This window comes from Notothenia rossii, assembly GCF_949606895.1.
Source record: "Notothenia rossii genome assembly, chromosome: 7".
NCBI classification, from domain to species: domain Eukaryota; kingdom Metazoa; phylum Chordata; class Actinopteri; order Perciformes; family Nototheniidae; genus Notothenia; species Notothenia rossii.
Window position 1 is genome coordinate 21,426,786 of NC_136905.1, and position 10,444 is coordinate 21,437,229.

The following is a 10,444-nucleotide window of genomic DNA, read 5'->3' on the forward strand; positions in this document are numbered from 1 at the left end:
TCAAATCGTATCGAACTGTATCGCAACAGGGGTGAATCGTATCGTATCGCATCGCCTGGTGTTTCAAAGGTATCGTTAATGTATCGTATCGTGGCAACGTATCGAGATGCGCATCGCATCGGCCTCAGTGATGGAGATGCACATCCCTAGTCCCCAGGCTTTGTAGTCATCCCCAGCAGGTGTGTGCCGGCTGTGCGCTGCGATTGGAGTTTGTCGGACCCGGCGTGCTCCAATCACAATCTTCAGGAGGTGGACCAGGAGATGGCAGCCAATCACGTCAAGGCAACCGCACAGCTCATTTACATACAAAACAGGTTAAAACAGTTAAGACGACCTGGAAGGCGACAGTCGTAACAGCCACTTACAGACTCTGCGTATGTGCGACAGCGGCTCCAGCGGGTCGAGCGGTCTCAAAGTGTTTCTTGAGCCGATACCGTGTGGGCGGAAGACTTTTATGATATCGAATTTGGTTCGCTCTCCGTTTCGTCTCCATGTAAACAGAGCCTCAATGGTCACGAGTTGGAGCAAAGACAAGTCTGTTTCTGATGCAGAGTTATAAAGATGTCAATGATATGGATACTGTAATTGTACATAGATGTCACTGTATATAACAAATAACTAAGCTTTGGTTTTGGAGCTAAGCTTGAAGACCCTCAAGGCGATATGTAAAAATATTGTAAGTTTTAAACATAGCACCTGGTACTGGTACCTGTATTGATATTAGTTACCCAAAGTATTTACAATCTGTTAGAGCAGACTATGTTAATATTATACTCCAACTTCTAGATTTTTTAATGCATTTGAGAGATAATGCATTTTGAAACTATGGCAAGTTATAATATAATGGACTACTGTTTCCTTGCCATAGAATAAAGTATGTTTTAAACTAGCATATTGAAAATCAATAGCAATTAACTGAGGAATTTGCCCTTCAAACATCCGAACCAATGCATCCAAGATGCAACAAAAGGCCATCTTTTGGTTCATAAAGGGAAATTAAGTGGGCTGATACTTACACTTGGTGTTCTTATTATTCATATATTCTGGCTCTATGAAAGGCTAATGTAAGCCTAATAATAACCTTTTCACCTTTGTGCTTAAAATAGCAGCTACAGTTGGCATCGATTGATCTTTAAATCATAGTGATTTTAAAAGTGCATAAGTCAATGTGAGTAAATGCATAATGTTTAATAATCTGATCATTTAAATGTATAATTTTCTGATTTATTATCGAGCAAACACATTTCCTTTAAAAAACAACCCTTTCCCAGAGCCAAGGAGGCCATGTACTTGTGTCTTGATTTGTAACTACCTAAAAAGATAATATATCCAGTTCACAATATAAAAAAAGACAAAAATATTATCTATTTAAAAGCAATAAGTGAATATTTGGCATGTTTGAAAACATCAATTAACTATTTTTGATGGAATATAAGGGAATGGCAAACATTTTCTATGATCTGTATGACTTTGGTATGGTGTGGCAGATGTGATTTAACGTGAAGTTTTTATACAATATTTTATATTATGTAAACAATGTAAATGATTAAACCTTTTTTTATATTTTGTTTTAGACATGTTCAAATGTACCAAGAGTCCATAGAAACTGATAAAGACCGCTTTTGTGTTGTTACCATTATTTTCATTATTAAAATGTTATTTCACTTGACTGTTTCCATTTCATAATCACCACTTAATTCCATCAAATAGTGAGCCTCTTATCTCTTTATCGATCCGCATAATCTGGTGTCACACAAAATAAAAAGTTATCGTACAAATAAACCAAACACAGGATGAATTTATTGTTATTGTTGGTGTTATAATATTTGGCCAGTAGAGGGAGCTGTTTCACACATCAGGCGCAATTACAGTGCTTAAATTGTTTAAATGTGACCGTTGAATATTGAATAGACTTTAGGAGATTTCTTCTTTTTTTTTGGATGATGGATGGTGTCTCCGCCCTCAAGTTGGTCAATAGTGTCCCTTCCCACAGGTTAGCTAATATTATTCTGCCAACCTTATTACTTCTGCTTCAGATTAATCCTCAACCAAAATGGAGAACTTCAAGGAAGGTATGTGCATGATTTTTTTAAACAAGATTAATCTGAAGAGGTTGTTGAAAGGGAACGTGAACATTGATTTTGGGTTTAGAGGTATAGAGAGCTATTGAAAATGCTTCAATATAAATAATAAAGCTAATCATTTAAATGTATACTGAAACTAAATCACTTTATTTCAGATGGCTTACTTGTTTGTGAGCCAATGGTTTGAAAACAGTTTGTACATTTTTAAGCTTTTGGTCAACAAAACAAAACATATGGCAATTTAGATTTGTATCTCTTTTTTTTGTGAAACACCTTTGTTACAGTTTGGTGTAATAATGTACAAGAAAAAAGAAGAGAGAAAACTTACAGTTAACAAGTTTCAGTGTCAGTGAAAATAGTCAAACACGCAAAGAACAGTACCTATTGTAAAGGTCTGGAGAGTAGACGCTATCAGCAATCACGTCTACACATAATTTAATGTTAATTTCTCATCAAGTCAAATGACAAGATTTTATTCTGAAGTATTCTGTGCAAATGTGTTTCATTTTAATGTTTTCTTTGAATCTCCAGACTTGCAGGGATTTTGCTTTAGAGGTGGAAGTTTCATCCAATTGATTTTTGATGTACTACAATTGTATTATTATTAAAAGATTAGCATAATGCATCTTGCAATACATTAATTATAGACAGGATAAGCAACACAGTATGAAACAGTATTGTTTATGTAAAGATGGATTATACACCACAGAAGATACAATCTCATTATATGTGGTGAATGGAGCCCAAAAGGGAGCCCTGTGGCACACCCTTGATAGAAGACAGAAATTAAGATTAATCTTATCTACTTGACTTGTGTTCTTTGCTTTTACTGTGATCGATTATGTTACACTTCAAGACTTGCTTGAGACCTGTCTTCATGTTGTTTTCTCATATCGCTATTGCAGGTTTCAATGCAACAATGGAGATGACCGCTACCCCTTCTTATAACATCAACTCAACAGACGTGTCTGAAAATAATGGCTCTGTGTTTACTGACAAGTATGCTGATCTGAGAGAGTCTCTCAATACCATGTCCCTTGTAATGTACTGCCTGACCTTTGTTCTCGGTGTGCTCGGGAATGGAGTGGTTATCTGGGTGGCCGGATTCAAGATGAAGAAAACAGTTACCACAGTTTGGTTCCTCAACCTTGCCATAGCCGACTTCCTCTTCACAGCACGTTTACCGCTGAGTGCTGTTTACATAGCTACGAATTTTCACTGGCCCTTCGGCAAGTTCATGTGCAAGCTGAACAGAACTATAAGCTTTCTGAACATCTTTGCCAGTGTCTACATCCTGATGGTGATCAGTGTGGACAGATGTGTGTCTGTGGTGTGGCCCGTCTGGGCCCAGAACCACCGAAGTGTACGCAAGGCGTCCTGTGTGAGTCTGGGTGTTTGGGTACTGGCTCTGACTCTCAGCGCTCCATACTTCGTGTTTAGGGACACTGCGCCATCATATTTCTATCAAGACATCATCAATTGCTTCGACAACTATGCTCTTTCTGATGACTATGTAACAGAATCTGTGAATCAGCTGCGTCTGTTACGTTATCAGGCCATGACCATCACCCAGCTCCTCCTGGGATTTGTTGTCCCCTTCACTGTCATTGTCTCCTGCTATGCTGTGATAATCCATCTTCTCAGAAGAAACCGCACCCTGGTCAGCCAGTCAAGACGTCCCTTTAAGGTCATCGCTGCAGTCATTACCACTTTTTTCCTGTGCTGGGCTCCTTTTCACATCATGGCTTTAATTGAGCTGGTGAATTTCTCTCAACGCAGTGAAACATTAGGCTATGTCATCACTATTGGGGTCCCTATAGCATCCAACCTGGCCTTTCTCAACAGTGGCCTAAACCCACTGCTGTATGTGTTCATGGCCCAATATTTTAAGAATAAGGTCCGTAAATCCATCATGGCTGTACTGGAGACTGCCTTCCATGAGGAAGTCTCAGGATCCCACAGTGACACACAGCCAGGGGACACCAGACGGTCAGCTCTTAGTTCTGAAGAGTTGTCCATGAGATGAGTGATCAAATACTGGAACTGTATGAAGCAAATTATCTTGACACAAATGTAAATGTATATTGAAAATCCCTTTTTCTTTGCTTTTGTTGTCTTCATATAAGGACCCTCAAGACAAGCTATAAACATTGTGCCAAATAAAAGCACAGACCTGATATAGACTTGTGAGTTTTATATGAACTTTAAGTACAATTAAATAGTAAATTGTGATGCCTTTGTGTGCTAAAAATGTGTTTGCAAATGGACACAAGAAATCTGCAGTTCTGTGGTTGGTTGGTTGTTGAATCACAGCAGTGCCTCAAGTCTGTACCATAATAGAGATAAAAGGATTGTAAAATGTCATTTCCTGAGCAAAATAACCCAGCAGTTGTTTCAAAATAGATATTTCATGAGTTTTTGGTCAAATGTGTGCAACCCACGCAATTACAACAACTTGTTAGGTTGACAAAGAGAGCTTTGTTTTTTTCCATCTCTCACTTACACAACATACTTTGATTGCCATTTCCTTGCCTTGACAGTAAAGAAAACACTCAAAAAAAATAAGTCTGAGTTGTTTATATCTGCAGCATTGTCCTATTCCTATTCTAATTTGCTTTATACATTTACTCTTTCACCACAGAAATATCGTTTAAATGTATATTGCTCATAGTGCAATGACTGGAGGTCGTTAATGAGCAATTTAGTCTTTCATACTGACACCATATAACGTGTTTCACCAGAAGTTGGACTGCTGGTTTGATAAATCTTTTTATTTTTCAATGGTCTAATCAATAGAAATTGCTTGACTTATCCGTCAGATACCCCAGAACCACAGGTAAGCGTTATGATCCATTAAAGTATATGTAAGAAGTGAAAATAATCATTTGTTTCTCAGACAGTAAAGGTAAATAAAAACTCCAGAACATTGAATTATTAGTACACACTGATTTGTTGTTATCATAAGCTGGCAAATAGTGTACTCCAATTTGTTTTCCTAAATGGGTTTATTCCAGTCGATCAACAAAGTGGGCACCTCATGTCAGTCATGATTGTCTTAAAATGAAGTCAAACCGAAGTCAATCATTGCTGGTAGTTTTTATTATATGTATGTTATATTTATATTGTTGCCAATCTCAATTCTGTAATTTATATACATAAATAGTTTGGCAATATGGAGAAAATAATATTACAATATTTAGATTCCCTAAATAATTTACAGTGTGATTTTTGTTGTCCCTGTAGAATTACAAAGAGGAGACATTTAGAAGCTGTGAGTGAATTGTGTGAACATTTCAGCCAAGGCCATGTTGCTGTTTATTTTGTATTTGTTTTACTGTCAAAAAAGTATTGTCAGTAGTGTTTGGGGAAAAGTTGTGTGCATGGTCAAACTTTAAATAAGTTTCTAAACTGAATATGTCAGTTGCATGTTGGATGTTTTTAATTTTCCACAGGAAATTTGAGTTTCGAAAAATACGTTTACAGGAAGGAAACTAGATAACACAGACATGTAAAATTCCCCTCATACTTATCCTGATTAATCAAATATCAGTTAATTATATTATCTTACGTCAGGTCTCACTCCTCTGTTTCAATTAAAAAGAATAGACCTTTAGAAGATTTGAGTTAATAGTGGGAACATACAGTAACAGCCAAGGCCAATACTGTTGTGTATTTATTGTATTTGCTTTACTGTTAAAAAAAGTACTGCATGTAGTGTTTGGGGAAGAGTTTTGTGCTTTGGCAAACTGACCAGTAGCCTCTAAACTAATTATATCAGTTACATGTCATATGTTATTTAACTTTCCACAGGAAGTCTGACTTTCACCGAAGAAGCTAACAGGAAATAAGATAACCTATAATTGGGAAATATCCCTCATACTAATACTAATTGCAATGAAATATCTATTAGTCATAGTTTATTCAGGTCTAATTTTCTTTTAGAGATAGAGCTACTTAAGCATTATGGTCTATGTGGCAAAAGGGCAGTAGTCTGTTTTTATTAAACAGCTTGGCAACCTTAAATTACTGACAAATTCTGCAAATAACTCTAATTGTGAGCAGAACAAATGTAGACTCCCTCCCTGCCTTTTACTTGAGTAATATTTGATATTCTGTTTTTGAATATGTCCAACTAGTTGATGCCTCCCAACTTTTTTCACTTAAGAAATAATTAGAGATCTTTGTGAGGCTGATTATAAAGTAATATATATACAGTATAGTAATATCAAAAAAGTGGACTTGCATTTCTGCTGGAATTAGTAATGAGTTTCTATAAATGTTTTCATTCATATGTGCTTGCTATGTGATCACACCTCAATGTGAAGTGATATAAGTCATGAGTCTTATCAGGGGCATTCGGCTTTCATAAATCTGCCAGCGTCCTCATCATTCCTTATTCAACTGATTAACTTTGAGAAAGGTACTGTTGTTTTATGTTTTCTTTTATAATTACCTGATAAAGGCTTAACAATACCTTGACTAACACCGTATGAAGTTAGCCCATATTTACCAAAGGCTTAAATAATGGTACAAATATTTTCAAAAATAGTTTGTTTGCTACTTTGATAAATTAAGATTTTAATAGGCCTAATAAAATGCAGAGTTACAATTAAATGTATAATTGTATGTATATATATAGAAACTGACATTTAAGTCCATAACCATTTTATCCTCTTCCATCAGAACAGGATAAATAATCTGGGAATTATATAAAAATAGAATGGGTTCTGTGTATTAAAGAAAGGTTGGTTTTTGTATGCAACCATTCCAGGTCTCAAGACAGCATGGGGAAAGTTACTACTGCACATTCTTATCACATAAATGTCTTGATGTCTATTGGGGTGGCTCACGTGAGATACATAAAGTCCAAATAGAAATTGGGACTATTGTCATGTCCATGTGAATAGCATTTTCTATTGGCCTTTTTGTGAACATTATTTATGAATACATTACGCCTAAGTATTATTAGGGAATTTTGTTCCCATCTAAATAAAATACTTAAAGGTTTAATTTGTTTGCTATGTTTTATTTTTTACCAGGTCTTAAGACGATGATGGATCTAATGACAGCTACTCCTCTCTATCTCATCAATTCAACTGATGACAATGGTAGAAATGGCTCTTATTAAGAAGATGAGGATGAGTTTGATTTCAAGGAAGCTGAGCTGAGACAGTCTCTCAACATCATGTCTCTCATACACTGCCTGGCCTTTGTTCTCGGTGTGCTCGGGAATGGAGTGGTTATCTGGGTGATAATCCGGATTCAAGATGAAGAAAACAGTTAACACAGTGTGGTTCCTCAACCTCGCTGTGGCCGACTTCCTCTTCACAGCGTTCCTGCCTCTGAGTGTTGTGTACACAGCTATGAATTTTCACTGGCCTTTTGGCAAGTTCATGTGCAAGCTGAACAGCACTATAAGCTTTCTGAACATGTTTGCCAGTGTCTACATCCTGATGGTGATCAGTGTGGACTAGGGATGTTAAGATTCACCGATTCACATTGGTGCACCGGCATAAACGTTCAAGATGCGAATGCACCGGTTGAAAGGGTGCACATCGGCTACAGTTTGAGTTGAACTCGCGATGCATCGATTGTAGCGTCTTTGCATCAGTAAAAAAATGATTCATTCATATAATATCCCCCCATCCTGTCAGCACTCCGCAGAGACGATCTTTGATCTTTGCTTCGCACTACGGAGGCTGAGAGTCTCAGTTATCAACACACACGGAAGTCGAGGAGAAAGACAAACACAGCGCACCGAAAAATACCTTCAAATCAAACGTTTGGCAACACTTCAGATTGTTCAAGAAAGACGGTCAACTTGAAAAATCGCTCGCAAATTGTAAACGATGCCGTGCCGCTTTAAAGTACACAAGTAGTACGAGGAACTTAGCGACGCACATAAAGAGGCGACATAGGGTCTGCGGCTGAAAAGAGAAACCTGAAAGTTAGACATGAGTTCAATCACTCAGTGAGGTGTTCTGTCAGAGAGAGTAGTGTTTAGTTTACAACAGCCTGTGACTGCCAATAATAGTTTAAATGTCTTCCTTACAATTGTAAGCAGTTATGAAATACCTGTTTGTGAAAGGTTATTTGTATTCTTTATTGTTCAAATAGTAGGGGTGTAACGGTATACGTACCTGCACCGAAATTATTCTGTACGGGCCCTTAGTGTACCAAAAAGTTCAGACCGAGCCAAAGCTATTACAAAACGCCAAATATCCTTATGTTGCCATGTTAGCAAAGCGCTACCCAGCAGATCTGCCCTTTCAGCAAGCAAGTTCATTTTTCTTTAAAAACACATGAAAATACAATGACAAGCAACTCATAATGTCAAACTGGCTGCTTAGGTACTAGTACAGTAGGCTACAGTTCAAACACAGATTATTTCAGTTCATCGAAATGCTGCACCTTAATGTTTATTTTATTATATTTTGTATTTATTTGAGTGAATATTCACAGTTTAATAATAATCAACAACCCAAAACTAATAGTTTATGTTTTGTGTGTACTAGTACAGTAAAGTTCAAATACAGATTATTTCAGTTCATCGATATGCTGCACCTTAATTTTTATTTTATTATATTTTGTATTTATTTGAGTGAATACATTATTCACAGTTTAATAATAATTAAAAAATATATATATATATGTCATGTTTTGTGATAATTGTTTCTGCTGTACCGAAAACGTACCGAACCGAACCGTGACCTAAAAACCGAGGTACGTACCGAACCGAAATGTTTGTGAACCGTTACACCCCTATCAAATAGAAACCACTGGTTTCTGCTCACTGGTGAGTTAGCCTATGAATGACCGTGAAACACATCAGGCTGGCAGCTGTATGGGCATTGCACTATGGTAGTTGTTATTTGTACATTGTTAATCATGGGCAATGCATTCTTAAATTGTTTAACTGTGAGGTGTTATACAATTGTACTTTACTCTGGAGAGTTTTTTAAGGAAAAAAGGTAAAAGATAAACAGCATGATGGGATGTGCGGTACCAAATATGTAAAGCACTTTTTTGTTAATGTATGATTTGCTTAATATAAGGAATAAAACAAAAATCCTCTGTCGTACCATATTGAAGTATCATTATTTTTGCATTGTGTTGAATCGAATCGTATCGCACCGTATCACATAATGTTGAATCAAATCGTATCAAACTGTATTGCAACAGGGGTGAATTGTATCGTATCGCATCGCCTGGTTTTTCAAATGTATCGTTAATGTATCGTATAGTGGCAACGTATCAAGATGCGCATCGCATCGTCCTCAGTGATGGAGATGCACATCCCTAGCGTGGACAGATGTGTGTCTGTGGTGTAGCCCGTCTGGGCACAGAACCACCGAAGTCTACGCAAGGCGTCCTGTGTGAGCATGGGTGTTTGGGTACTGGCTCTGATTCTCAGCACTCCATACTACATCTTGAGGGACACTGCACATCATATAACAACGATGAAATCATCAATTGCTATAACAACTATGCTCTTTATGCTGAATATGTAACAGAATCTATGAATCAGCTGCGCCAGTTTCGTCATCAGGCCATGACCCTCACCCGCTTCCTCCTGGGATTCGTTGTCCCCTTCACTGTCATTGTCTCCTGCTATGTTGTGATAATCCATCGTCTCAGAAGAAACCGCACCCTGGCCAGCCAGTCCAGTCGCCCCTTTAAGATCATCGCTGCAGTTATCATCACTTTTTTCCTGTGCTGGGCTCCTGATCACATCATGGCTTTAATTGCTTTGGTAAATCACATGGCTAATCAATCAAGTGAAATATTAGTCCATGTCATCAACATTGGAGTTCCTATAGCAACCAGCCTGGCCTTTCTCAACCGTTGCCTGAATCCACTGCTGTACAGTATGTGTTTATCGGCCAAGAACTCAAAGGCAAAGTTTATAAATATATACTGAACGTTTTGGAGACTCCCTTCCAGGAAGAGGTTTCTGGTCGTCAAACCAAAAACAAGTCTAGGACCACCACCAGTCCTAACATATAGAAATCCTAGAGATGCTTCCATATAAGGTTATCCAAGAAATTAGGCTAAATACTGTAACTGCACAGTTTTTTACACACATTTTATTTTCAATTTCATATATTGTTTAAGTGTTTTAAATAGCTAAATGGTTATATCTCTCACATGGTTCGGAGAAAGACCTTGTCATCCACAGACAGGGCTGGTTTGTCGTCATCAGGTGTTTTTCGAAACACACTTTCTCCTATACAATCTAAACCTTTAAGGACGTTTTCCAGGCTGTGAGATGGGGCTGGAAGATGATGCTTGGCTGGACCGTTTAACCTCTCCTTCGCCTGAATGCTGTTTGTGCACGGCTTAAGAAAGGATGGGCGTCC

At 37.5% G+C, this 10,444-nt stretch overlaps 1 protein-coding gene and 1 pseudogene across 2 annotated transcripts; both read left to right on the plus strand.

The window, feature by feature from the left end:
- The first annotated feature begins 1,990 nt into the window (after positions 1–1,990).
- LOC307013739 (chemerin-like receptor 1) lies at positions 1,991–4,261 on the plus strand. Its single transcript, XM_079641289.1, has 2 exons — positions 1,991–2,072; positions 2,990–4,261. Exons 1-2 carry the CDS (start codon positions 2,054–2,056, stop codon positions 4,108–4,110), a joined length of 1,140 nt encoding a protein of 379 aa, XP_079497415.1. The 5' UTR covers positions 1,991–2,053; the 3' UTR covers positions 4,111–4,261.
- An 822-nt stretch (positions 4,262–5,083) lies between these two features.
- On the plus strand, positions 5,084–10,091 carry LOC307013431 (chemerin-like receptor 1; annotated as a pseudogene). The gene is made up of 3 exons: positions 5,084–5,123; positions 7,217–7,547; positions 9,366–10,091. The product of its transcript is annotated as a chemerin-like receptor 1 (transcript).
- Positions 10,092–10,444: the final 353 nt, after the last annotated feature.